The sequence below is a fragment of the Anolis carolinensis genome, chromosome 6, assembly GCF_035594765.1.
Source record: "Anolis carolinensis isolate JA03-04 chromosome 6, rAnoCar3.1.pri, whole genome shotgun sequence".
Taxonomy (NCBI): Eukaryota; Metazoa; Chordata; class Lepidosauria; order Squamata; family Dactyloidae; genus Anolis; species Anolis carolinensis.
Genome location: NC_085846.1, coordinates 47,685,880 through 47,708,212, shown reverse-complemented (window position 1 = coordinate 47,708,212; position 22,333 = coordinate 47,685,880). Strand labels below are relative to the sequence as shown.

The window sequence follows — 22,333 nt, the reverse complement described above, 5'->3', positions numbered from 1 at the left end:
CCACCCAATTTCATTGGGTAACCTTGGATTCTAGTATTATACAAGAAGTAGAAATTCTTTCCCTATACACCTTTACTTTTTACAAGTCAAATCACACCTCCGCTTATTGGCCCTTTCTTCTGAAGAGGCCTAATAGTTGATACTGATTTCCTCAAACTGGGAGTTGTTTGGGTTGCCTCCGTTCAAGTGCCTAATCCTATTTTAATGGCTATACAGAGTCCACTGAAGTAAATAGATAGATAGATAGATAGATAGATAGATAGATAGATAGATAGATAGATAGACAGACAGACAGATAAATACAGATTGGTGGCAATCACTGTATTTTGTGGCTGATAATTCCATATCATAACTACATCCTGCATGAATAAATACTTCTGTTCATCTATCCATCATGGGATGATTCTGGATTTTAGTATTACTAGAGAAATTTTAAAAAATCCTCTTCTTTTTCTATACATCATCCATAAACTATCTATACACCTCTATCATGTCCCTCCCTCCATCTGTTTTCTAAGCCAAACACCCCAAATAATTATTCAAATTATTATGTTTATCCTTTTCCTCTACACCTTCAGCTCTGCAATATGAGATGCAGAGACCACAACTGTACACAGGATTCAAAGAACTGTTACAATTTAACTTTGTATACAGGTATTAGAATGTTCTCAGTTTTATATTCAATTTCATTTTAAATGAGCCACAAGATGGAAATTTGAATTTTTAATGCCCTCCAAGCCATATGTACATTGAGTAAATGTCTTCATCAAACTATCCATCACTTATCTTTTCCTAGTTGGTTAGTGCCAAAGGATTGCTTTATGAAACCATTTTTCACCAACATTCACAACTTGATATTTGTTTATAATAAATCTTATTTGTCATTTTAATGCTCATTCCTCCTAATTTGAAGAGTTAATTTTCTGTTATTTAGTATTTTTGAAAGAATGTACTATATTTATCTTCAGTAAGGGAAAAATTAACAATCAGATGAATAACTGACATACAGTAGAGTCTCACTTATCCAACATAAACGGGCCGGCAGAATGTTGGATAAGCGAATATGTTGGATAATAAGGAGGCATTAAGGAAAAGCCTATTAAACATCAAATTAGGTTATGATTTTACAAATGAAGCACCAAAACATCACGTTAGACAACAAATTTGGCAGAAAAAGTAGTTCAATACGCAGTACTGCTATGTAGTAATTACTGTATGTATTAATTTAGCACCAAAATATCACGATAAATTGAAAACATTGACTACAAAAATGCATTGGATAATCTAGAATGTTGGATAAGCGAGACTCTACTGTACTTGGATAGCAAACAACATATTGCAATAATCCACAAGATGGCAGCATTCACAAAAAATAAAATACTGGGGACAGACAATATTTATCAAAAAACCTTTTAAATTATTGTATCTAGTGTATCCACATATGTTGAAATATGGTCTTATGCCTTACCAAAATACAGTCTTTGTAAATGTCATTATCATGTTCTCTCTAGGAATCTCTATGTCCTCCTGTGGAAGTTGACTATAAAGTCACACTGGAGGACCTAGAGATTTTTAGAGATGTCACTCAGGTTAAAAAATAGCTTTTTTTCTTTACAATTATTTCACTTTCATGGAGGTCTGGTACTCCTAACTCCTGCAAAAGTGATGGATCTACTGTACCCCTGCTTTATACCTGCAAATGACAACTGTGTTCATCAGCACTATTTGTTGGGAGAGATAAATAGCTCCCATTTCAAATATCAGCATTCACTAAGGAAAATGCAATGATTGTCAGTGCCTTTGGGGTGGAACCAAAGGGTCATCAAAGGCTGAGCCAATTAATTTACTACTCAACCTCCTCCTTTGCACTAAATTCAAGCAGCCTATTTCCAAGTAAGTATATTTATTATGAAATGTAATGAGGTCCTAAATACACCTGATATTTAACCATGTATTTGAACGCCCTCATAATAGTTAGTAAGTTAACATTGTAACATGTGTTATTTGATCAATAGCCCACTTTCATCAGAAACATGTTATTTAGAAAGTCAGATCATAAACAGTACATATGGTTGAGAAGTAGTACTGTGGAAAATGAAGAGACATTTAATGAGGACAATGACAACTACATTAATGCCACAATTATATTAATGACACTCATGAAACTGTTAATAATAAAACAAATATCCTGACAGAGCAAGCCAGCTGCAGCCAGCTGCAATGAATCACTCTGACCAGGAGGTCATGAGTTCGAGGTCTGCTCGGAACCTATGTTTGTCTTGTCTTTGTTCTATGTTAAAAGGCATTGAATGTTTGCCTATATGTGTAATGTGATCCGCCCTGAGTCCCCTTCGGGGTGAGAAGAGCGGAATATAAATGCTGTAAATAAATAAATAAATAATAAACATATGTAAGAATCGTTTATCTCATTGTGGTGAGAACATGTAACTTCCTAATGCACTGGACTGTTTTGTTTTTTTTGTTTTGGGGGGGGGGGTTGCTGAATGTCCCCCCAGTGTTGATGAGTATAGGTCCAGAGGAAAATCTCATGCCCATCACCAAGTGCAAGAACAAGATAGTTGAAGAATAGAATAGTTGCCACATCCTGGAGAGCAACCACCTTTGGAAAACTAAACTAACAAAAGAGGATTTTTCTTCAAGGAACACTTTGAAGGGGACATTTCTTTCCCAAGGAGTAGAATTCAAAACCAGTATTGTTACCATTCAAGTCTAATGTGCACCTTTTTTGGATAAACTATGTCTTCAAAATCAGGCTGTGCATTAGATTAGATGGCGAAATAGAATCATGCACACAAAGTCCACTTGTTGACCACTTGCTGCATCCCCTGCCTCCCTAGCCAGCCAGCCAGCCAGCTGACGGGACTTGACAGCGCCCCCCAATCACCCACCCAACTTCTGGGCTTCCTGGTGCCCCAAGTCACCCTCAAGACCCACAAGGGGACTCTACTTCTGCTGCACATCCAGATGAATGGCTCTCCTTCACCTGCCACAAACCCAAGTCTGGACCTGCAGGGGATTGAAGACTCTGCTCCAAGCTAAACACAGCCTTCCTCTCTGGCTTTCCATTCTTCTTCTCCTTCTTGCTGTCCTGGTCAGCTCTGACAGTGAGGATGAGTGGTTGGAGCTAAAGACCAACAGCAGCCTGCACAGCAGAGCGTAGTATCTGCAGGAGAACCCTTAGCAGTTGCCACCATATCCCAGTAGGAGGAGCAAGCAGAAGCCAGCACTTCAGGGCAAGCTGCTGACCGGTTAACTGCTCCTTCTGATGTGCAACTTTGTAGAAAGCAAGCTCAATTACACAGGTCTGCCAAGTTAGCTGAGAAACAGGCTATTCACAAGCAACACCTGTGGCCTTAGCATAAAAGACTCTTAAGTTCACATTCTTGTTGCTGGAGGTAACGTCTTGCTGGATGATGTTATTGTGAACCCATTGTATAACTGGCTTTGCGAACCCTGGACCAGAACTGGACTGAAGTATTTTGGATTCTGTCTTACAATTAGTTATACTATTACTTACTGATTTGTTTGACCTTGGAACATGGACATGACTTGGGATTGTTAATTTATACTTTGATTCAAGAACTCTATTTATGGCCTCTGGACTTGGATTATCTGTATTTGAGCATGAACAAGGTACATCACAACACTTGCATCATTTCTTCCCAGGGATGAGGTGAAGTCAAGAGGAGAGGAGGAGGCAGAGGTTTGGACTTGCTCTGAAGATTGGCCTTGAAGTTGATTGCCTCCCTCTCTTGAGCCCAGGTGAGGCATTGTTGGTTCCCTGCCGTCTTCCTGTTGAACTTATTGTTGTGAGATCAAGAAAGGAGGCCCAACAAAGAGCTCAATGGGAGGAAAGCAAGCCTAGTGGTATGAGCAAGAGGGAGGAGAGGTGCCTCAGAAGAACTTGGGTTGGCAGGCAGCAGAAGTGTGGGGCACTTGTGGGTCTTGAGGGCAGCTTGTGGTATTAGGAAGGCCAGAGGTTGACTGGTTGGGGGCTGCTTCACCTTCTCATATTAAGTGAGTGGGGGAAATAAAGAATAATTGTAGCCAGTCAGGGTTGTTGTATGTTTTCTGGGCTGTATGGCCATGTTCTAGAAGTATTCTCTCCTGATGTTTCACCCACATCAGAGGTTGTGAGGATGCCTGCCATAGATGTGGGTGAAACATCAGGAGAGAATACTTCTAGAACATGGCCATACAGCCTGGAAAACATACAACAACCCTGTGATTCCAGCCATGAAAGCCTTCGACAACACATGTAGCCAGTCACTTTTACAGAAAACGTATGGCCAAATTAGATGTCATATTTATTCAAATGCGCTCTGATATCATGTTCTGTACATTCCTGTCCTAGATCTATGTTAGTGGGTGCAAGAAAAGGGGAAACACAGAAGACTGAGAGATCAAAATATAAGTTCTACAAGAGAATATAGGGAAAATAGATAAATTGCTGCAGTTATGAGCCTAGTTTCTAGTCTAACTTGAACTTTATTAAGATAATGGCAATACTTACCTGGATGGGGTGTAAAACAAGCATAGTTTGTAATTTTTTCATTGGCTTCAGGTTCATCTTGGAACTTCAAATTAGCATCTGTCTTGAGCAGCTCTTTTGGCTTATCTTCTAGAAATGCAACTCTAACGCCAATCTTCCTTTTCTCGTGGCCTTGACCAAGGGGTCCGTAGGTAACTGGCAATATTGGTGAATTAGGTAGATTTCTGTATTCTATATTGGGTAACCACCAAGGCCGGGAGGGGGGTAGGACACATGGGACAAATTACAATAACATATTCTAAAATGTATTTTAACAGGTTTCTTAATGAACAAGGACAACTGAAGTTGTACTGATTTCATTGAGAATAAGGGCCAATTTACAAATATTAGTAGAATCACATGTCCCAGGATTTGCCAATTTTATAGTTGCCCTACCAAAGCAAAACAAACAAAAACATTCTGATATGGCAAAGCACAATATCAGATTTTTGAGATGCCATTTTGCCAACTGAGCATTAGTGAGAAGCAAGCAGTGTGGAAACACACTGCCTTGAAGAGTGTAGATGTATGCCATTTGAAGTGAGTAAAGAGGATGTTTGTTCTGACACGTACAAACCAAATCCTTAATTGTACAGATTTCTGAAAGAATGTTCTCAAAATAAGCTTAGAAATCATAATCAGCTGGACCCCTATAGCATAACACCAAACAATATTTAAGAACTCATTAACACCAGACATTGTATAATGTTTATTGCCAAAAAGGTGTTTCATACAAAGCATTAATGTGAGCTAACCTAACATCAATCTTAATATCCAACCTTAACTGAGTCATTGATTTGACTATAGTTTATAGATGTTTTAAAAATGGTAATTGTGCTAAGCAGTGCACACAAATCAACCACCATTCACAGGGGATACATCTTTACTATAGAATTAAAGCAATTTGACACTACTTTTACTGCCATGGCTCAAATGCTATGAAATCCTGGGATTTGTAGTTTGGTGCAGCTCCAGCCACCTTTGGCAGAGAAGGTTAAAGACCTTGTAACACTACAACTCCCATGATTCCATAGCTCTGAGTCATAGTAGTTAAAGTCATGTCTACATTATTTCTACAGTGTAGATCAGGGGTGTCAAACTCAGCCTTATGGTTGCTTTCAAAGGGCCAGTTGTAATTGTAAGACTGTATAAATATAACTATATTGCCTTGGCAGTGAATGCCCTGAGAGCCACATAAAATGACATGATGGACCAGATTCAGCTCACAGGCCTTTGATTTGACACATGCACCTTAGGATAAAAAAATCTGGTTGTTGTGAGCTATTTTCTGATTTTATTTATTGTTTGCCCGCCTTTCCCCCAGCACCTGTGAATTGAAGTGTAGTTAGTTAGGGGGGAGATGATATTTTATTATATTATGGAGTATTTCATGATCTCAACAACAATTCCAATTCTCAAAAAAAATCAGAAAAAAATTTTTTTGTCTGAATGGGGCCAACCTATTCTCTAATGGGTGAAATAATTTACGGGAAAAGTTTTCAAACTATTAACAATTGTTTTGTTCTGTAATGGAAAATACCACAGAAAAGGTTCTACTACTAGAGAAAAGAAATTTACCACTACTCAGGAGGAAGTAACCTGAAGACTCCATATTTCTTAACTCACTAGTCAGCACTCATAATTTGGCTGTGAGGAACTGCTTTGGGCTAATGTATCAGCTACATTTAACTTTTTCAGCTTTTTCACTCCCATGCTAAATCAGCATCTGTACGGAAAGGGAGGGTATGGCCACTGGTCGCCTGCCTTCCCACGTCCCCTTTTATGCCCTTAAAGTAAAATGAGAGACTTATCGAGGCTGGAGGCTTCAAAGCGGTCTGTTGAGCCTGGAATGAGTTTTTGAGGGAGAATTCCTTCCCTCCCTATCAAAAGCCTTGGTAGAAATTTAATTTTACTATTGAAAACCAAAAAGAAACAAAACAAAATTGGATATAACATACCTTTATCGCCTTCTCTGGCACTCAACATGTTTCTGTTTTCTAACAAACCATCCTATTTAAGAAAAGGCATGTAAGTGTAGTGATGTAAAATGTTTCTCATATTATCTATGTATTCATGGAAATTATAAATAATCTTATCTCTTATCTGATTTGCTTAAGGAAAAGCACACTGCCTTTCATTCTACCATTTCTAAGAATTCACAGAAGAATCCACAATATAGTTTTGGTTTTTTTTACCTTGGGCAAAGGTTCTTTCCACTTCTTTTTCAATAAGACAAATTGTGGCTGGGAATGTTCTGTCTTCCAGTGCCTCCCAGTATTATCTTCGATTTTGTATATACCTCAAGAAAGAATATATTTCAATATAAATTGGTCAAGAAAACACATAGCAAACATTACTGCATCAAATAAGGCATTCCACATAGCTAACTTCCTCTCTAATGCTCCCACTTATCCCATCTATGACATTTATTGGCCCAGCTCCAGAAATTGAATGATTGCACACACATATATTTTATCGCATAACCGTCCTTGTATTGCTCATTATGTTTTATTGGTTATATGGTTGTTATACATGTTTGTTGTACGTGTTCTTGTTTTAAATGTATTGATACGGTATTGTATTTTATGATGTACCGGGCTTTGTCTCCATGTGAGCCGCCCCAAGTCCCTCCGGGGAGATGGGGCAGGATGCAAAAATAAAGTTGTTGTTGTTGTTGTTATGAGGCTGCAAGGCTATTCACTGCTATTCCACCAGGCCACAGCAATACGTGGCCGGGCACAGCTAGTGAAGTTATAAATCCCTTTCTTGTGGTAGACCAGGTTTCTGGTACATATCAATAGAGGAAACTATGGCCTGAGAAGCCAGTAAGGAATGATTAGAAATACTTATGCCCTCTCCAGCAAAACTCTGAATAATCTGTAGAAGAGGAAAGGCATACAACAGACCTTTGGCTAGGTCACCAACTTCCTGCATTTGGACTTCTATCTATAGAAACAAGTAGTTAACTTCAGATTGTCTAAGATAGTTTGTACTACTCTGGGTGGCCTCTCAAATCTTTTGTTTTCTCTGCTGCTGCCAGCTGCTGCAAAGACCAGATCTCAGTTTCACTTCCACTTGAAGGAATACATATTTTCTTTAATAACAGCTCTGCTCCAAATTCAGAGACATGTCACTCATTCAGCAATGTTAGCGACATTGTGCTGCTCACCCCACCCCCCACAATCTAGTAATTCACAGTCTTGGGGGGGGGGACTTACAGAAATTAAATCATCCTCCATTTGTTGCCTTCACTTATCAGAAGGCAAGCAGGAATCTTCCTTAACTTCTGTCCACTTTGTTCTGTTTCCTTTACCTGTTGATTAGAATCAATGGCTTGCTTCTTCAGACTGTGAGCAGATCATGAATGGCTGTGCCTTCATGATGATTTCACAAGTTTCATAGAAGCATTCGGCTGGCAAATGATCACAAAAATATAGGACAAAAAGGAACCCTGATCCAATCTAATAAGGTTCTTCTTACATTCTTAATTTCAGATGTAATCTAGTAACACATGGACTATGTCTTTGCAATCTACCACACATGTCCAATTTATCTCAAAGTACCACAGGATGACATACAAAACTTCTCCTATATTGTGATATCACAAAATGACATCGCAATGCATAATGGAGACAGCATTGTCTGCAAACAAGGCATAGAAACATAATATTTCAGTGTTGAACAAATCAGAAGGCTAGGATAGCTGAGCACCTTATGAACTACTGAATGACTCAGAATGGCAGAAATTTTAAAATTAAAAAAACTACATACTCTTTAAATCATGAAATTTAACATCAGGATTTGTTTGAGACGATCCAGTTAATCTTCGAGGCTTGTTTAAATCCCATTCACACTTGGCAATGAGGTTTAGAACTGCTTCATCATCTTCATCCATCACCAAGCACTTTTTTGACATGACATTAATGTATTCAGCTCTTGGATGGAGAGATCTGCAATTAAAAAAAATAATCTGCTGCTAATGCTACCAGATCTTGGTATTAGGACTTCTTTGAACAATTCAGAACGAACTGGCATGTTTACTTACTCTACCCACAAATTATAGACAATTCTTCAAATGTGTGCTGTAGATTCAAGATCATGGTTTCTATATCAGGGCTTCTTAAAAATTTTCACTTGCAACCACTTTCTGCCTGAGAATTTTTTATATGACCCCAGGTATAAAGTAGGTATGAAAATAAAATATTTACTGATAATAAATTCACATTTGCAAGGCTTGCCAAACAGGCTGATTATCCTTTTTGTGAAGTACAGCTAAAGCATTTTCTGCATAATCCACTGTAAACACTGCAGGTTGTCGATAACAGATTTGCATAAATGGGTGGTGTTCAGAAACCTTTTACTGTTGTCAAATGAGGTCAGGGCCCACAGTTTAAGAAGGTGTTCTAGATGACATTGTGTGTTGTGTTGAATAATAATAATTTTATTTATTACCCACCTTTCTTTTCAGCTCAACATAGTAATCCAATGTGAGTTGCAATCAACTTTGAAAAAGCTATCTAAGGTGCTATAGAGAAGAATAATGCATTCTGGGTCAGAAAACTGAAATAGTTGTGGAATCTATATTGAATCTCTCTGATATACACACTCTGATGTATTTTACACCTGATCTCAATGAAAAGTGATCTAAAAATAAATGACCAATGAGATCAATTATTATTATCAAGTGGTTATATGATGCAAGATCCATTTTTCTAAGAAATATTATTTATTTATTTATTTATTTGCTACATTTATATTCTGCTCTTCTCACCCCGATGAGGACTCAGAGCGGCTTACAAATCAAATTTACATACAATATAGTATTAGCATAGCACAACATAAGCATTAAATTACTATACTGTACTATATCATTATATGGTAATATTATTAGTAATATTACATTTAATATATTATTATTATTATTGTATTGTATTATTAGTAGTATAATATTGTATTACATTATAATATTATTATCAATTTTATATGTATATACAATATATTATATATTTATAAATTATTGTGTGTGTTTGTATATATATATATATATATATAACCATAGCATGTTGCTATGGCACAGGAGACAAGATGGAACTATCTTCCTGGCTCTCAGGTTGGTATGATGTCTTCCTGCCCCCCCCCCCTGCCCCCGTTCTTCACTCTGGCCCCAAAGTAGCAGTTATTCCTTGGTGGGAGGTGCTCCCAACTGATGACACAGGAGACAGGTTGGTATGATGTCTTCCTGCCCCCCCCCCCCCCCCCATTCTTCACTCTGTTCTTCACAATCTGGTCTCTTGTTTGTCAATACATCAAATTTTAGAAGTACAGCACTTCAATATGAACAGGAAGTACTGTTTCACTACATTGTCGGCATGCCTCTAAAAAAAATATGAACTACTATTCTAGAAGGACCCCATTTCTAGAAGGAATTTTCAGGTAGCAAAGCAATTGGGGGCCTACATAAACTGCTCGCGCAAACCTTTGGACCTATCAATATTTCCAAACCTTTCCACAGTTGTCCATTGGCAACTGCTAAAATCCTTGCTCTATTCTTACCTTTCAACTTCAGTTCGTTTTGTTGTTAGTGCTGACTTCTTGAATTTACATGCATCATCTGTAGTGAAATGTAAAAGGGATGCTTTTCGCTCACTGTCTCTCACAGGACGATCATCTAAAAAAAGTCCAAAATGACAGCATTAAAGAAGAGAAAGTAGGTGGAAGCAATCAGAAAATCAGTTTATCTTGGATTTGATTTAAGCCAAACCATTAGAGTGTATTGGTCAATGGGATAGAGATAGTGGAATCAAAGCATGGCAGTGTCCATGTCCTCTTGGGATTTATTATATAGAGAAAGGGGAGCCAAACATAGTCACTTACAACTGGTTTCAGAAAGTTTAGGAAAATACAGGGTGAAATCCCATGCTCAGAAATACTAAAAGGGGAGGGAGTTCATGGTGTATGGGAGTTCCTTCTAGGGGACCCAGATCAGCCCCATGTGGTATATAGCTCATCCAATTACATACCAACCTAAATTATTAGAGTAGATGTACCCATAAAAAAGATGTACCTTTTTTACCCATAGCTATAGATAATTCCAAGAAGAATAAGAAGTTGAAAGAATCTAAAGAAACCAGGATCTGAAACATCTTCCAGATAAGCTGAGATTTAAAAAGAGACATGTATAAGAAATGGAAGAATGTAGAAATCACCAAAGAATACAGACAAATGGCCAGTACTTGTACTATATTGTAAATTCTCATTAGAGAATTTAAAAATAATAAAAAGAGGGTTTCTGACAATGTTCAGAGCAAGTGGAAGAATAGGAAATAATAGGGCTACTGTGTAGAAAATATAGTGAAATGCTAATGGCGACAGAAATTAGGTTAAAATAATTAATGCCTTCTTTGCCTCAGTCTTCTCTCAAAAGGAAAATAGTGTTTGAATGGTGAAAATGGAATAGTCCATGGAGTAAGGGGACTATAGCCCAGAATAGTTAAATAGGTAGTAAAGGAAGCAGGGCCGGCCCCACTCATGCGGCAGCTGACGCCGCCGCCTCGGGCGCAGGCCCGGGGGGGCGCCGTCAGGCTGGGCGGGAGGCGGGGCACCGCCCTGACGGTGCCCCGCCTCCCGCCCAGTGCGCCCTGGCCCGTCTGGCCTGCTAGAAAAGGCCAGACGGGCGAGCGGGAGTAGCGTGGGAGGCGGGGCCAGCTCTGACGCCGCTCCCCCCCCCCCCGCCCAGCGTGCCTTGGCCCTGCCTCCCACGCAGCGTGGGAGGCGGGGCCAAGGCACACTGGGCGGGGGGGGGGGGAGCGGCGTCAGAGCTGGCCCCGCCTCCCACGCTACTCCCGCTCGCCCGTCTGGCCTTTTGTAGCAGGCCAGACTCAGCGGAGGTTTCTCCAGGCCGCGATTGCGGCCTGGAGGAACCTCCGCTAAGTCTGGCCTGCTACACAAGGCCAGACGGGCGAGCGGGGATAACGTGGGAGGCGGGGCCAGCTCTGACGCCGCCCCCCCGCCCAGCGTGCCCTGGCCCCGCCTCCCACGCTGCGTGGGAGGCAGGGCCAAGGCACGCTGGGCGGGGGGGGGGGGAGCGGCGTCAGAGCTGGCCCCGCCTCCCACGTTACCCCCGCTCGCCCGTCTGGCCTTGTGTAGCAGGCCAGACTTAGCGGAGGTTCCTCCAGGCCGCAATCGCGGCCTGGAGAAACCTCCGCTAAGTCTGGCCTGCTACACAAGGCCAGACGGGCGAGCGGGGGTAACGTGGGAGGCGGGGCCAGCTCTGACGCCGCCCCCCCCGCCCAGCGTGCCCTGGCCCCGCCTCCCACGTTGCGTGGGAGGCAGGGCCAAGGCACGCTGGGCGGGGGGGGGGAGCGGCGTCAGAGCTGGCCCCGCCTCCCACGTTACCCCCGCTCGCCCGTCTGGCCTTGTGTAGCAGGCCAGACTGAGTCTGGCCTGCTACAAAAGGCCAGACGGGCGAGCGGGGGTAGCGTGGGAGGCGGGGCCAACTCTGGCCCCGCCCCCCGCCCAGCGTGCCCTGGCCCCGCCTCCCACGCTGCGTGGGAGGCGGGGCCAGGGCACGGGGGGCGGGGCCAACTCTGGCCCCGCCCCCTCACTATTCGCCCTGGCCCCGCCTCCCACGCAGCGTGGGAGGCGGGGCCAGGGCACGCTGGGCGGGGCCAACTCTGGCCCCGCCCCCTCACTATTCGCCCTGGCCCCGCCTCCCACGCAGCGTGGGAGGCGGGGCCAGGGCACGCTGGGCGGGGCCAGGGCGCCGGTGGCGGGGGCGCTTTTCAGCACCCCCGCTTTACATAAAAAAATATCTCCGGCCGGCCCTGAAAGGAAGACTCTAAGCAAATTCACGCCTACAGGACCAGACAAGCTGCATCTCAGGAAGAAACTTGCAGATTTAACCTCAGAGGCACTGTCAGTAATCGTTGAGAATTCTTGGAGGACAGGAATGAGTGAACATAGTAAATATTGTTCCCACCTTCAGAAGGGGTGGGGAGAGAATCCAAGCAACTACCGTCAGTCAGACTGATGTCGATACCAGGAAAAGTTCTATACCAGATCATTAAATAATCAGTCCATGCATACTTAGGATTGTGGAGATTATGAAGAACCAGCCTAGGAGTCTCAAAAAAATGTCATTCTAAACTAATATCCTGTTGTTGTTGTCATTGTTGTTAAAAGTATACCTTCAGTAAAACTTTTGGCATGGTCCTCTATGTTCTTGCAGGCAAGCTGGTAAAGTTTTTTGGATTTTATAAATGGTCACATTAGAAAATGCATAAGGATATAGGTAAACTACTATGACCATCATCCCAAGTCCATCTCCCACAAGCACTGCCAGTACTTAAAGTTGGTCATGATGGATATGTGTCAATGTTGGTCCAGATCCACTGTTGGTTTAGAGTGCACTTTGTTTGTGGGTAATCTATAACTCCAAACATCCAAAGGCAATTCCCTCCAAACCCTGCCAGTATTTAAAGTTGGTCATGTTGGGTCTGTGTGCCAAATTTGGTCAAGATTCATCGTCAGATGGGTTTACAGTGCTCTCTAGAAGTGGGTGAACCATAATTCCCAACATCAAGGGCCATTTCCCTCCAAACTCTGCCAGTTTTTAAAGCTGATCCAGGGGGTGGAAGTCTGGGTGCCAATTTTGGTATAGCTCTATTGCAGGCTAGAGACACAGGGTTCTTGGATGTAGGAGCTGTCTTGGAAATCACCTACTCACACACATACATACACACATACAATCTTTGACTTTTAATAAATAGAGGGGGGGGGGAGGAAACTGAGGGAAGAAAGAACTAGAAACAAAAACAGATTTACTTTATGCTTTCACATCCTAAAGTTCATCTAGGGTGAGCAGCAATGTCCTTTATGAGCCACCAGCTCATAGAATTGTGAGAAAGGACCAAGATTTTCATCTCCACTTGAGGCAGAATAAGCTTTGTCTCCCTTTTGATTTAAAGATTAATGACCCTTTAAGGAAGATGGAAGTGAGAGAGCTATGCATACAAGTTGACATATTGGTATCAACACAGCCTATCTAAAGAGTTTATTTGCAATGAAAGTTATTACTGTGCTGGACTTACAATCTCTGGAGAAAGTTAAACACTGTAATCAATCTCCATTGTCATTTGTCTTGAGCTTGGGACCTTTCAAGTCCAAAAGAACTACATGGGCTGGCATACAAATAAGGACAGATAAGCATTCCATCAGGAAAATTAAGTATGAAACAAAGAACAAAATCTATTTTTTATCAAAGCATTCATCCCATAGTTATAGTGTAGCATAAGGTGTATGCATTATCAGTGCATCTAATGAAATCACATTTGTAAAAAATATTGAAATATAATTCATGAATAGGATAATGCTCCTTTTCATAATACATGCTATTGTGTTGAAGTTGTTGAAAGAATTGCTTTATGGGCAAGGCTTGGCTCTGATTCTCCAAAATCAAGTTTTTAAAATTGGAATCACCTTTCCCTTCCCTCCTTGCTTTCCAGTCTGTGAAAGCCAAGATGAATTACTCTTTCTCACTTCCAAAATTATGGAAGAACTCCTTGGGGCCATCACCAAAACATCCCAATCAAATAACCCAACTCCTTTTTTTCAGAGTGAAGTTAAGTGGTCTTGTCAGATTCACACACGTGCACTGAGCAATAGAGAAAGACAGCTTCAAAATTATTCATAAGGTTTTCAAAACTGGTTATTGAAAGAGCCAGCATGGTATACCAGTTTGAGTGTCAGACAATAGCTCTGGAGACCAGGATTCAAATTCTCACTCAGTCATGGAAACCTACTGGGTGACCTTGGGCAAGCCATGATCACTGAGCCTCAGAAGAAGACAAAGGCAAACCTACTCTGAACAAATCTTTGCAAGAAAACTCTGATATGCAACTTTAGAGTTGCCCTAATTCAGAAAATGCTTGAAAGCACACAACAATGATAGAAAATGAAACAAGCTTTTTAAAAGATTTAATAACTGTGATGAATTTGTGGGTTGAAATTTTCCTTTTGGCCATTTCTGATCATTATTTCATAGTCGACAATTGTCAAAACCACCTTCAACTGTAAGAAATTTGTTCAAAAGAGAAATTGGCCAATACAAATTTCTCTTTAGGAGAGTGCAGAAATACTCAGGTACTGAGAACTCCCCTGATTAAAAAAGTAAAAATTGATTGGGAAGGAGAATTAACAGTTTTATACACGATGTCATAAAAGAGGAAGAATAATCTTAAGGAAACTAAGAGACTTTGTTCTGTTTGTAAATAAAGGATTTTTTGTCTCACATTACACAAAAGGCACAAGTTGCTACAATGTCAACACTCAAAAGGTAACATAAATCAACTCTGCTTTCCAGACAAGTGCTTTAAAATAATTACAAGGATATCCGGAAAGTAAGGTTGCAAGATTTTTTTTAATACAAAGAATGAATATATTTTAATAAAACTTATGTGAATTATAGCATAAATATGACAGTACAGTAGAGTCCTGGTTATCCAAGATAAAGGGGCAGGCCCAATCTCGGATAACCGAACTACTCAGATAAACCGGCAATCTGGTTTAGGGAAGCACCCTGCAATCGCTGCTGCCTAGCAACGCTCACAGGGTGCTTCCCAAGGGACGAGGGCTCGCCGAGGGCCGTCTTCCTGGATCTCCCTCCGGCAAGGGCCTGGCCGAGGAAAACTCACGGCACACTCCTTGTTTCTCGGAGGGACAGTCCTGATGGGGATGGGGATGGGGATGGAGGAGTTCCCTGACCACTTGAAACAACTCAGCTGATCTATTAGTTGCAGACACAATGCAAGCAGTCGAGAAAGCTTTTCCGGCCATAAGAGAGGCTCTAGCCCGTGTTTAGTCAGATGCACTTCAAGTCTTCCTCCAGTAGCGCTCTAGTGAGAGGGATGTTCAAGGGCGATCGTGTCTACTGCCCTGGACATCTTCAAATTATAGAGATCGACCAAGACATCAACAGGATCGTCTGCCAGCATGACAGGAAGCTCCCCAAGAGACATCAGGAATCCTTCTGGATCCATAAGTCTCCTGGGGCGGACCAACTTAATGGGTCCTCCACCCCTGTGGATATCAGAGGCTGTGGTGAGTCTAAAACTGATCAGATGATGGTCGGTCCATGACAATGGGAGAATGTTGAGCTCTTCCACACTAACACTATCCCCATCTGCATTAAAAACTAAGTCCAGAGTGTGTCCTTCTACATGAGTGGGCCCAGACAGTCCCATGGTTGTTAATGGCAGCCATAAAATCCTGAGCTGCTCCAGAAAGGGTAGATTCCGCGTGGATGTTGAAGTCTCCCAGCACTATTAGCCATTGGGACTCCAATGCCAGGTCGGAAACCACCCCTGCTAGCTCAGGCAGGGAGACTGCTGTGTCACGGGGTGGACGATACACAAGGAGAATCCCCAAACTGTCCCAGTTCCTCACCTTCGGAAGGACACTCTTGGTCCCAGAAATTTGGCGAATGGGGCACCTGATCAGGGAGATGGATTCCTGATAGACCACCTCAACCCTCCCCCTCCCTGCCCCCTAGGCCTGGCCTGCTGATGCACCCCGAAACCCGGTGCCCCCCTCCAGCTCATCTAACCAGGTTTCAGTAATGAAAGCCAGGTCCTCATGTTCATCCAGGATAAAGTCCTGGATGGCAGCTGTTTTACCGTTTATGGACATGGCGTTTAGCAGCAGGACCTTGAGCCCAGGGGGTCTGTCATGTTAGCTCTCCAACCTATCTCATCTCAGGGTCGCAATTACTCTGTTGCACTTCTCCCTGAAATAGTGTGTGCGATCGCATCTTTGCCTCCGATAAGAAAAGAGGGGGATGGGAGGGGGCGAGCCTTGGAGGAAGGGTAGCCCCTCCAGTCAAGAGGCAGCCTCAGCCTCACCTCTGCTATCCACTCCCAGCTCGAGTGGGAGACTTCTATGACACGTGCATAAAAAACCCGTCCCACGGATGACATGTATTGAACTGAATGGTTATTATGTGGAAAAATACTGTAATACCTATGCTAAAATATATTTATTCTTTGTATTTTTAAAAAAATCTTGTAACCTTTCCAGATAGCCCTCGTATTTAACTTATATGTTACATGTTAGTTGTATGCCTAAAATAATATGTGTAGAGAAGCCATTGAAGGAGAAGTAATCAACATTTGGAATTACTTACCCAACTGTCTAAGATTAGGTAACATGTGTATAACAAAAAGGCGATAATCTGATTCATTTTTAACTACAGGATTCAGTCTGAGATCCACATCCTTGAGAGCAGTTAAGGTGTGAAGTCGAAACACTTCTGACAATGAGGAAATGTGATTGAAATAAAGATTGAGCTTTTCTAAGGATGTGAGATGTTGAAGACCCTGTTAACAGATAAAAGGTTAGGAAGTTGTTTATTTAGTTCTATCTTATTATTCTAATGACATGTATTTACTCTGATTAAGGTAAATTAAGACAATATTTCTCATTCTCATGATTGTTCGATATTCTGAGCAAGTCAACTGAGGTTGCCTTATGGCAAGACAGGTTTGTGGTAAGTTCATCTATTTAATCTGACTGACAGTCCTATCCTTCCCATTCTGTGTTCTGAAATCTTTTGAAGTGAAGATGTGAAAGTGAACCTATGATTCCTACATATACAGAACATGTACTCTAACTCTGTGCTATGCTACCATCTTAAATATCTTGGGTGATAGGTACCTCACAACCTCTGAGGATGCCTGCCATAGATGTGGGCGAAACGTCAGGAGAGAATACTTCTAGAACATGGCCATACAGCCCGGAAAACATACAACAACCCTATAAAAACATCATTTAAAAATTGCACAAGTCTAAATAGTCCAGGGTCCGTTCATTATCATTCACATAAATCGTTCTTCTTATTATTGCTGTATTTGCTGCTCGGATGCCTGGTACCACAGCCATGTTTTAAGTTTTTTCCGAAATGATAAAAGGGAGGGGGGCAATCTGATTTCATTAGGGAGGGAGTTTCATAGATGAGGGTCCACCACTGAGAAGGCCCTGTCATTGGTCCCCACCAATCGTGCTTGCAAGGGTGATGGGATCAGGAAAAGGGCCTCTCCCAACAATCTTTAACCTCTGAGGTAGATCCTAGAGGGAGATATGTTTGAGTGGGCCAGAACCGTTTAGGGCTTTAGGCTAAAGCCAGTACTTTGAATTATGCTTGGTAGCACACTGGCAGCTAGTGAGGCTGGCATAACAGGGGGGTGGTATGCTGCCTGTACGCTGCTCAGGTGAGCAATCTGGCTGCTGCCCATTGAACCAACTGAAGCATCTGAACAGTCTTCAAAGGCAACCCCACATAGAGCACGCTGCAGTAGTCTATTTGGGGTGTAACAAGGGTGTGGACCACCATGGCCAAGTCTGGCTTCCCAAGGTATGGGCTTGGGAACTGACACACAAATTTTAATTGTGCAAAAGCTCCCCTAGCCACTGGGATTCCAGGCTCAGCGATGAATCTAGGATCACTTTCAAGCTGCGAACCTGTGTCTTCAGGGGGAGTGTGACCCCATCCAGCACAGGCTGTAACCCTATACCCTGTTCGGCCTTATGACTGACCAGGAGGACCTCTGCCTTGTTCGATTCAATTTCAATTTGTTCACCCTCAACCTGTTCGATACAGCTACCAAGCACCGGTTCAGGACCTGCACAGTCTTCTTAGTGATAGGTGGAGTGACGGAGTTTGACATCATCTGCGTACAAATGACATTGTACTCCAGAACACCTGATGATCTCTCCAAATGGCTTCATGTAAATGTTAAACAACATGGGGAACCCCACAAGGCAATGGTTGCAGGGCTGAGCAGGTGTCCCCCAGCAACACCTTCTGGGACCAACTCTCCAGGAAGGACTGGAGCCACTGCAGAAAAGTACCTCCAAGCCCCATCCCACGAAGCGTCCCAGAAGGATATCATGGTCAACGGTATCGAAGGCCACCGAGAGGTCAAGCAGAACCAATAGGGATACATTCCCCCTGTCCAGTTCCCAGCATAATTCATCTACTAAGGTGATCAAAGCTGTTTTGTTTCCATGTCCCAGCCTGAAGCCAGACTGTGGCAGATCTAGGTAATCAGTGTCTATCAAGAATTCCTGGAGTTGTGAGGCAATCCCACGTTCCATGACTTTGCCCAAGTAGGGAAGATTGGAAACTGGCCGATAGTTGACGAATTGAGTGGGGTCCAGTGATGGTTTCTTCAACAGTGGCTTTATAACAGCTTCTTTTAAGCTGGCTGGAATCTTGCCTTCCCGAAGGGAGGCATTAACCACCATCTTCACCCACTCAGCCAAACCCTCTCTGGCTTCCTTTACCAGCCAGGATGGGCAGGGATCTAGGATGCATGTGATTGGCCTCACCTCTCAAAGGAGCTTATGAACTTGGTTTATATTTGTCTCTCTTATGATATTTTATGTTTAGTCAAATACACAACCTCAGCTTTTGGACCACATAGGAATGCAGTTGCAAATGTAATTAAATACATCATAGAATAAACAGATCTACAAAACAAACATCAAAAACTCACAATATCATACCTCCAATGTAGTCAATGCATTCCGTGAAAGGTCAAGAGATTTCAGACAAACAAACTTTTTCAAGGAATTTCCTAAATTAGTTATTTTTTCATGGTAAGTTCCAGGAAGAGACAACGACCGGACATCAGCTGAAATAAGATATTTTGGAAGGGGAGTTACTATATGAAATTAGTTTCAGAGGCACTTAAACTAAGACCTCATCATGGGATGGATCAAAATGGTTGGAGGAGGAAAGATTCATGCAAGTGGCAGGTTGGGGAGAAAGAGATAAGAGGTAAAATCAGGCAAGTACGGTGGTAGTAAAATATTTAAATCAGATCCAACATTTCAGTCTGAAAGGTTTGAAGATGTACATAATTCATTTTCTCTTGTTTCAAAAAAATAACAGATTTTAAAAAGCACGTAACCTGCTTTTTTCAACAAATAGCCCATCTTTTATTTTAAAGAGACGTGAATTTCGAAATTATGTCAGACCTTCTAAATCAAAGCAAAACAAGTTACTTTGGTTGCAAAGTGTCATGTAGTTTTACTCTTCAACCTGTTTTCTTTTTTTCTTTTTGCTCTAGTAAAACAGTTTAAATTCATATCCTAGTTATTATATCTGTATATTATCTCTCAAACACACACAGATATAAAATTTACATACCATGTCACTGCCAATTCTCAGAATCAATAAATAACAAAAAAACAAAATAAGTAATAAAACCAATTTAAATATTTAAATAATAGGCTTAAAAAACCCCAAGAAAATATTCAAGAATCCTTTCTGCCTAGACACATAAAGAATCAGACATCCTGATGCAAGAAAATGCTAAGACATGTAAATAAGTTGAAGTTGACAATTTGACAATGCTGATCAAAAAGAAATCTTTGATCCATTTATTATCCTTTTTAAAAAGCTAAAATGAGGATAACCTTTAATTATTAGTTTTTTTGATTTACAAAATATTCAAAGTAGAGGGCAGATATAAAATGACACTTAAAGGGAGTAACAAATAGCCTTAACCTTTACACAGAGGGAGGCACATAGAATAGTTTTAGTAGATACGTGTTCATAATGTGTATAGGGCCCCTTCTACAGTGTTGGAATCTTTTTTCCCCCTCAACATTACAACATCTTGCTTACACTTAATTTCTGCTGGAGTCCGTACTTACACTTCATTTTCATGTAACATTTATCTTGTCTGCACCTTTTTTATACATCCTTCTCTTAGATGACATCCCCACCCCATCACCTTTCCCTCTGACCATCTTTAACCATGAGCACATTTGCCTTAATTTATGCACAACATTTAAATTGAAAAAAAGGATCTCACCAGATTTATCTGAGCAGGGAAAAGAGCCAGGATTGAATACAGAAGCCTAATTGATGGGAAAGAGAGAGTGGGTTTGAACCTACCAGATCTCAGACATTACCATGAAGCAGCAGGGATATGCTGGTTGAAAAACTGGATAACACTAGAGAACCAAAATCTACTTAACCTAGAGGGCCATGACTTCAGATATGGCTGGCAAGCATACCTATGGTATGAAGGGGAGAAATTAAATAAAGATTTCAACAGACATAATCAGAGGAAGTCTCTTATATATATGGAAAAGATATAAATATGGTATAGAACCCAAACCCCCCTATGGCTAAGGCCATTAGAAGTAATGAAGAGGCCAACTTCAAGGGAAGAAATCAGAACATATAGAGAGTATCTAAGAAAAAAGGCCAATAAAAATTAAGAGGAATAGACGACTTAGGCATTAAGTATTGGTTCCATTATCATCAACTACATGCAAAATAATTTTTTAAAAAGGATACGGGGGTTAGTTTTGAAATAAGAAAATCAGAATTAGAAAATTCACTGGAAAAAGGGAGCAAAGGATTAATCTCCAGATATTTACTAGGCTGCAACCTAGTATCAATGATGATGATTTGGGTAGGGACCTAGGGAGAGTTATAGATCTAGAAACCTGGGAACTACTCTGGAAGAAATAATTCAAATTTACAATAGAAGGGTCAAAAAGAGAAAAATTTATACAAAATGTTTGATAGAAGTTATACAACACCAGTCCTACATGGGTACACGCAAAAATAGATAAATCTCAGCAAGATCGGTGCTGCAGCTGTAAAACGCAGAGAGGAACTTTCCTTCATATGTGGTGGTCATGTGAGAATGCCCAAGGATTTTGGAATGAAGTAATTAAGGAAACAAAATGTTGAGCAATAAGGTAAAAAAATCAGGGATGTGTCTGCTGGGCTTATTTTGGGAAGGCATCAATTGGGATGATAAAGAAATAGACCAATACATTTTTGCAGCAGCAAGAATGATAATTGCTAGGAATTAGAAAGGGGGAAAAGTGTTGACTAAAAAGGATTGGAGAGATAAACTAATGGATTACATACAAATGGCCAATATATCCAATAACTTGGTGGGCAAAAACAATGAAGAATTCCTAAAGAGATGGAAATGGACAATGGCATAACTGGAAGAAGAGTCAATGAATGATAAATAATCCCAAAAGAAATTTATGGGCAAACACGATCAAATGGTATAAGTAATATTATAGACACCACAATGACTAGGGGTGGAAGTCAAGGTGCAGGGTGCACAGGTGTGGGGGATAAGGGTTTAACTTTATGTAGGATGTGTGCAAAAGGGATGTCTTACATGTAGATATGATGTGTGTTATGCATACTGTGTGTATTTATCATGTTTGTAATTTTTTAATAAAAATTAATTAAAAATATTTACATTGACTTCACCTCTTTCTATCCATATATGTTTTTCATTTATTTTTAATATCTTCTGTTTTATCCTTCTGTGTATCCTCCCAAATTACATATGCTATGATTTCGGATTGGAACTGATCATAAACAGTTATTCCAATTTTCTATAGTCTATTTTTTTTTGTTTTCTGCTCTGAACTGCATTACATGGCAGTGTAGACTTATATAATCCAGTTCAAAGCAGTTAATGTGGATCCTCTGCTTTGATAATCTGGATTATATGGCAGTGTAGAAGGGGCCTCCACTATATGTTGTAGATAAGTATGTTAGTTGTTGTCTTTTTATTTAAGATATAAGGAAAATCCTTTTTGGTTTTTATGCTGGTGGTTTTTACTTTGCTCTCCTTTTTGGTACTCTTCAGTGTGTCCTTTTGCTTTTCCTTGTTTTGTAAGTCTGTACTCTTTTTTCTGTATGTTTCAACACACACACACAAACATATACAGTAG

At 41.1% G+C, this 22,333-nt stretch overlaps 1 protein-coding gene across 7 annotated transcripts in view; it reads right to left on the bottom strand.

Annotated features, from left to right (window-relative positions):
• The window catches only part of cep72 (centrosomal protein 72), a 35,654-nt gene that overhangs the window by 12,207 nt on the left and 1,114 nt on the right, over positions 1-22,333 (bottom strand). For 3 of the 7 annotated variants that reach the window (XM_008112995.3, XM_062983988.1, XM_062983990.1), the window contains exons 2-8: positions 19,112-19,239; positions 16,731-16,923; positions 10,106-10,220; positions 8,324-8,502; positions 6,748-6,851; positions 6,511-6,562; positions 4,535-4,744 (exon numbers count right to left, since the gene is read on the bottom strand). In XM_008112995.3, coding sequence (XP_008111202.2) covers positions 4,535-4,744; positions 6,511-6,562; positions 6,748-6,851; positions 8,324-8,502; positions 10,106-10,220; positions 16,731-16,923; positions 19,112-19,239 — 981 coding nt within the window. Of the gene's footprint in view, positions 1-4,534; positions 4,745-6,510; positions 6,563-6,747; positions 6,852-8,323; positions 8,503-10,105; positions 10,221-10,616; positions 10,708-13,641; positions 13,661-16,730; positions 16,924-19,111; positions 19,240-22,333 lie in introns of those variants that run through there. The other 4 variants (XM_008112996.3, XM_008112998.3, XM_062983989.1 and 1 more) reach the window with 4 other exon arrangements.